Source organism: Galendromus occidentalis, unplaced genomic scaffold, assembly GCF_000255335.2.
Source record: "Galendromus occidentalis unplaced genomic scaffold, Mocc_1.1 scf7180000077393, whole genome shotgun sequence".
Classification (NCBI taxonomy): Eukaryota; Metazoa; Arthropoda; class Arachnida; order Mesostigmata; family Phytoseiidae; genus Galendromus; species Galendromus occidentalis.
Genome location: NW_003805381.1, coordinates 5930 through 12192, shown reverse-complemented (window position 1 = coordinate 12192; position 6263 = coordinate 5930). Strand labels below are relative to the sequence as shown.

Sequence of the window (6263 nt, the reverse complement as noted above, 5' to 3'; positions counted from 1 at the left end):
TCGAGCTCACTCAGTCGAGCGAATAAGGGTGGAATGAGGGGGTGGAATCTGCATGCATGGAGACATAATGAAGCCATGGCAGCCCTGAGAGTCGAAAATACGAAGTAATTGATATTCGAGATGAATCACACGACGTCACGCTCAGGGCTCTTGTCTTTTTCTTGATTTTAACTGCGGGGAAAGGGGGAGGCTCCCACGAGCGAGGAGATCATAATGCAGCGTTGAAATCCGACTTCTCCGACCAAAAAAAACGAGTCCTAGACGTGTGATAAGTATCCGGTCGACCGTGTTCTCGCCGGCGCCGTTCGCTCTGCCGCATTCACGCCAGAATCTTAATCGGAACTCACAATCGACTCAATCGAGTGAAACGGAGCTGCCTGATTGGAATTAGATTCTGAACCTGGATTGACCATGATTTAGCCCGTTCTGCCCGATTCCGGAGTTATCGCTCGGACTTAAATTTTCGAGATTCATGTCGCTCCGCTGCTGGTCTTGTCCAAATGTCGTAGCGCAAGCTCGAAGGCGTTGATTTAAGAATCTGAGACTCGTTCCCCGGACATGATGATCACAACCAACTATCAGAAACGTCTAGCAGACGCGGGAGACAACCGAGGAATCGGAAAAAATGTCGAATGATCGGAATCCACACGCTGGGGACTTATCTACACCGTGGAGCTAGGGGGTCCGGACGAAAATCTGAAGTTCGGACTTCGGACGATGGACAACTAGCTATGGGAAAGATGGGAGTGCTCCTACACTAGAATACTGCTATATTGGGAATCTTACAGAATCACCAAAATGGAAAATTATATCATATCATAAATATCTGGAACCAAGTGCTGTAGAATGGTTGAAGTGTAAGGCTCCACAACCGAAACGCTAGCGATTTGGTCGAATCACAGCTGAACGTAATCTTCTAAACGAAGAAAATGAGTGAACAGGTGAGCATACTGAGTGCGGGTGCACTGGAGATAGGTCTGAGCCTAGCAGGCTACGGCTTTTTCGTCGTCTCCCTTATCCTAATTCCAAGTCGCCCCGTCCAATTATCCTTCCCAGTTTCCTATTCCTGCTGTCTCCTAGGTCTAATGCTGTTAGAGGGTACACTCGTCCCAGTCAATATTCGGGTATACTATCATAGTGTGCAGTCTGCCTCTCATCACTCGGCCATGAGTTCAGATGTGTCGGGGAAACCTCTTATCACCTGTGCGTAAAATATCCTGGCGCGAGGTGGCGATAGGCTTCCTGCCGCACTGAACGCTGCTGTGGGAGTTGTCGTCGATGTCCACGAGCTTAGTGCACCTTTGTTTTCGACAGCGCGAGTTGAATGATCTTATCGAGGGCTCCGTTCTTCTTGAGTCCGGGGATCATGAGGACAGTCAGCGTGAGGGCCCAAGCAGCGAAGAAACCATTCAGATACGATCCCACCCATGACAGCGACAAGAGCACTGTGAGTGCTGCCAACAAAAACTGTGAATTCAAGGAGTAAGGGATTTGAGGAATCGAGTTCATTCGAGAGGGCTTGAGCATTGAATTAGGAAGTACTTAATCGAAACTATGGAAAGCAGGCCTTACCAGTTTCGGTGATTTGTCCTTGGTTTCACAGATCGAACTGCATACCCCACTCAGCTCTGATGACGCCTTCGAGATACATTCGCAAATCTTCTCGAATTCTTGTTCTTGGGGACCAGTCCATTTCGAGGGATCAAAGATCTGTGGGATTGAAGAAACGTTTCAGAACCCTCAAGCATAGGATGCGCACTTTTTGCGCACCGATCGAAGCCAAGCCCTCTTTAGGAGGAAAGGGGGGGTTCCTTTTTCCTCTCTCCTGACTCGGCAAACATTCACGGTACATACGCGGGCCCTGACAGGGACTTTCGGCGCATTTTAATACTGTGAGAGACACAAACCTTTGGCGCAACGAATGGAACTCCGAAATCAGCGATGAGTACCAGAGCAATCAGGAGCGGGAACAGGGTCAGATTTGACATGTCGAGACAGAACAAAATCCTGTGGGGAGACATAGCTGTCATAACATCAGACGGGGAGAATGACAGCCGATTTGCTGAGTTCGAGAGGGAGCTACTCACAGGAAGATGAAGGTCGTTGCCCCTGCGATGACGCCGGGATAGAACGGTTTGTCCCAAGACAGCAGCTTCTTCGTCAGGAGAACAATCTCACGCCACGGCGCCAGTTTCGCTTTGACAGCTGCCACGGATTCCTGCGAATGCGAGGGAACATGGAAAAATGTAATGATAAAGCTCCGAAGCCTTCGCGTCCACTTGTGATATTCTCCTCATCATCATCCTGCATAATATTCATCCCGAGCGTCCCAATCCAGGATTTGAACGAGTTGAGGGTTCAACGGCGCTCAGAGAAGGTCGAAAATTACATTTTTCTCTCTGTTTTTCGTAACGGGATGTCGCAGCTGCTCAAGGGCGGGAAAATACTCGGAGAATTCTGGTCGAACCTCCGCATATTGCCTCAAACGAACAGTAGTTCTTGTCTTGATTCGATGTAGTATGCTCTAGATAAATCCCGATAACTCGAAGTAGATTCATAGAGGATCCCGCAATCCAAGGGAGGGGGAGCCGCACCCTATTCTGGTTTGCGGGCACTGGCAATGCTGCCACGAAGGGAGTCGTAGGTCGGACCCGATTCCTCAAGGCAGATATGGATACTGAAGAGAATCCTCAAACGGTGTGTGCACCCGAGGTTGGCGCACAGTTACCATTTGAATTTCTCGCAGTCTCCCACCTCGATTGTCCGACTCACGGTGGGGTGAGTCGGACATTCGGAATCGGTCATCAACGAAGGGATGTGGGATGTGATAGTATTCTGAGCCGTGCACGGACTTGGTCGGCTTGTTCCGGAAAAACCTTGGGCAAGCGACGCAGCGATCACCACTGCCGACTCGAGAGTCCGGCCGCTACCCTGGGAAAAGCCTGCCCGCGCATCGATGTTGTTTATAGACAAAAATAAGATAGCTCCTCATCATGACTATGATAATTCCAAAAACTCGGGTCCCATCCCCAGACGATTCTATCGAAATCCCTCTAAGAGGGAGTCGAACACAATTTCTGAAGGTGGGAGTCCACCCAGGGCGGTGGCCGGACAACTGCGCACTTCGCTCCCGCCCGACCCGACGGGCATTCGCTTGACGGCCGATATCCCCTTTCTCACGAATCAAAGCTGAAAGTCCGAGCACTCCAAGCGAGTAGGAACACTAGACTTCGATTTTCACTTACAAATCCTTCACTCGGCATGTTTGCAGGGAGTCGACAAACTTCACTCAGGCTAGCTCACTCGAAGACAGAATACGTGAGTCGACCGTGTTGACAGACAGAACTGCAGTTCGAGGTGGATGCTTTCAAAGATGGCGAACGCGGAGATCTCTCGCGAGCAGCCGCCGCCAAGACCAGGTTCGAGCTGGGAGAAGGGAGAAAGGGAGGACACAACAATCGCATCGCGCTGACGACGACTACAGCGACAGGCCGCTATTCGTTCTCTCCCGCCCTTCTGTGGGCCAGCTGAGCAGAGCGCTGCCAGCGATTCTTGGTGAGGAAAAAAGCCGATGGCGCGGCGGTATGACAGCGCCTCCTCGATTTCACTATAAGCTTACTCATGAGTTATGACTGATTAAGGAATGCTAAGTTGACGTGGTGCTGCCGAGCCACATCGATCGCACTCAGTCGACTCGGGAATTTACAAGAGCCGCGCACCATGGATCATCAGGACTCACTTCAGTATCTCTCGGACTCATGTAGCAACGAGTGACAGTAATGACTCCTAGATGCCCCAAACAGATCTGCGAGCTCATCGTCGTGTCGAATCCAAGCGGATGACAGCAGTGCGAACGATTCCAACTTCCGAGTCTCTTCACGTCGACCTTGCGTCCACATTAGATGTCCTGGGTGACGTCTGACCGGAGCATTCCGGAGCACTCTATCACGCAACTCTTTTTCCGGATAGCGAGGGGCGCTTGAGACGCAGTCTTTCTTACAACCGACAACTAGGATCGGAAGTTCGGCAGAGTCTCCAGCAGAGTCGGCGGAGTTCCTGATTTCGCGACTCTTGCGGCCGGACTCGTCGCGAGTCGAGGAAGGGGAGATTCTTTCTGAGACGGACGAATGGATATGGGTACCTACATACGGATTGGAGCATACAGAATGCTTCACGGACGAAGACAGACGGAGAGAACGTTCGCGGCTTCGCATTTTGTCGACCCCTGCTCTCGAAAATGAGGATTTCGTGCCGCGGGCCGATCGATTGACCATCGATAAGGAATGGAACCGGTTCTACTCAATGCGTGGAAGCTTCGCATGCTTCGCAAAGAACCGTAGAAAAAGTCCGCCGTAGTGAACGTGCGAGTGCATATAGACGTGTGCTGTCAGAAAGCGAAGGAAACTCCCTATGGATGTTTGGATCGAAGATTTTCGCGTCCCTACTTCCTCTGCGCCTCCCCAAAGGATTCCGCTGCTAAGAGTCACGGGTGATCGAATTTCCCGATCAATTCAGACTCCATCGTATTCAGAATAGATCAGTTACACGGTATCTCAAGTCTCCTTCCAGGGAGTGATGAGGGTAGACGGTGAGGGATAGCTCGAATCGGCTCACGTCATCGAGTCACAGGCTGTCGCCTAGTTCTCGGAGACGTTCGCGGTGCAGGGGCGGACTTCGCCTCACCCAACGGATTCAACTACGTACCGCGCGAATTCTGAGACAAAATGTGCTTCAAAAGGTTGTCCGAGCTCATTCGAAGAAAAACTCGAGGTGGAACTCTTCGCTGAAATGCTGTCCATCCGACTTCCGGCCACATGGTTTCTCGCAGAATCGGAGGTGTCTCGGAAACTGAATTCCGCGATGGAAGCCCAAGGCGGCGGACTGCGCTCGATTACTCCTCATTCCTAAGCCACACTTCCCCCTCGGAACCTCCCCCGTTACCACAAGGGTAATGACCGACAAAAAGAGAGAGGCTGTCAAGTGCTGATACAGGGCGGCCTGACTCCACTCGAAAGTCTTCGTCAAAGATCATCGTTATCATTGCATTCGTTCTCACATCAGCTGATTGCGCGCTCGGGAGGCTATCGTTCCTTGACGGTGCATGGCGAACCGCGATTGATTCTGAGACGCGCTGTGATTGTTTCATATCAGGCGAACCGGAGAATCCCTGCTCATATCCTCAATCGGCGCAATGCCTCAAAAGGAAGCGCCCGCCGATGAAGAAAGCCAGCAGAAGAAAATCGCGAAACACGATGCTTCGAACGCGGCAGATCTTGAGAAAGTCACCGATTTCCACGAAGAACAGGAACTCAGTGGAGGGGACCTGGAGACTGCTCTCAAGGCTATCACGGAGAAACGCAACAAAGAGGTCCAGGTAAGTTATTTATTAGTCTCAGAATTACCGAAGGCTCAAGCTACTCCCTCGTCATGTCATTCACAGCGGGATGATCGAGTTCTCCTTTTCCTTCCAGAAAAGAGTGGAGCATCTCAAGAAGCTAGCGGCGGTCAAGATCAATAAGGAAGACGTCGAACTAATCATGCGAGAGTTGGAGATCCCCAGACTGAAAGCCGAGACATGTCTTCGGCAGGCTTATGGAGACGTGGTACAGGCGCTTCTGGATCTCATCGATAACTGAGGATTCTCGATAAACTGTGTGCTTTACACTCAGATCCCCCCTGTCTCCTCTCTATTGTGAAATCGTGATGTCTCGAAGCAGTGCATTGGGCCTGTCTCAGAGCTGGACGATTCATCTTTCTGAGATCTCCAGTGGGATCTCTGAGCGCATTCTATAGCGATGGACTCCTAAGCTAAGATCTCGAGCGCAGGATTCGCGCTGGCGATGCTTCCGATCTCTGGACGAGAAACACTATAACCAGTTTCTTCGCGCAAGACTTTCGACCAAGTTCCTCGGACGGGAACTGCATTCATTGACCCCAAAGCGAGACTTTTCGAGGGAGAAGAGTCGGGTCGGATGGCTCATTCGATAGCGGCGATAGCTCGGCCCGGTTTGAGAGCTTTGAGAGTTGTCGGGGAGCATCCGGTCCTCACAGGAATGAACTCCGAGAGCCTCCAGGATGAGAGACCCGAGAAGAGTCGAACATGGGACTCCGTCTCATCTTGGGAAGAAGCAATCAGAAAATTGGCGGGAATATTCTCGCAGAGCACAGCGCTCTTGAGGGATTGAATCTCGAGGATCCTCGCGATAGGAAACTGCGGAACCGTCTGGGTCCTATCCTCAGAGCCCTTTGAAGAATCGACAGTG

The 6263-nt window shown here is 51.3% G+C and overlaps 2 protein-coding genes across 2 annotated transcripts; one reads left to right on the top strand and one right to left on the bottom strand.

The window, feature by feature from the left end:
• Positions 1-127: 127 nt before the first annotated feature.
• Positions 128-3369, bottom strand: Arl6IP1 (ADP-ribosylation factor-like 6 interacting protein 1). Its single transcript, XM_003742435.2, has 5 exons — positions 3246-3369; positions 2088-2218; positions 1908-2007; positions 1573-1710; positions 128-1467 (listed from the first exon to the last, which is right to left on the bottom strand). The coding sequence occupies exons 1-5, from the start codon at positions 3261-3263 to the stop codon at positions 1291-1293; spliced, it is 564 nt and encodes a 187-aa protein (XP_003742483.1). The 5' UTR covers positions 3264-3369; the 3' UTR covers positions 128-1290.
• A 1673-nt stretch (positions 3370-5042) lies between these two features.
• On the top strand, positions 5043-5636 carry LOC100906739 (huntingtin-interacting protein K). Its single transcript, XM_003742438.1, has 2 exons — positions 5043-5374; positions 5472-5636. The coding sequence occupies exons 1-2, from the start codon at positions 5192-5194 to the stop codon at positions 5634-5636; spliced, it is 348 nt and encodes a 115-aa protein (XP_003742486.1). The 5' UTR covers positions 5043-5191.
• The last annotated feature ends 627 nt before the right edge of the window (positions 5637-6263 follow it).

What these genes read in the sequence shown, in the direction of transcription:
- Arl6IP1 (XM_003742435.2), bottom strand. An exon ending in TTCCATTCGTTGCGCCAAAG is followed by an intron (nt 1,711 to 1,907) that starts GTTTGTGTCTCT and finishes TCAATCCCACAG; the next exon opens with ATCTTTGATCCCTCGAAATG. An exon ending in AGGACAAATCACCGAAACTG is followed by an intron (nt 1,468 to 1,572) that starts GTAAGGCCTGCT and finishes TTGAATTCACAG; the next exon opens with TTTTTGTTGGCAGCACTCAC.
- LOC100906739 (XM_003742438.1), top strand. Translation starts at nt 5,192, where the DNA reads ATGCCTCAAAAGGAAGCGCCCGCCGATGAAGAAAGCCAGCAGAAGAAA. An exon ending in AACGCAACAAAGAGGTCCAG is followed by an intron (nt 5,375 to 5,471) that starts GTAAGTTATTTA and finishes TTTTCCTTCCAG; the next exon opens with AAAAGAGTGGAGCATCTCAA.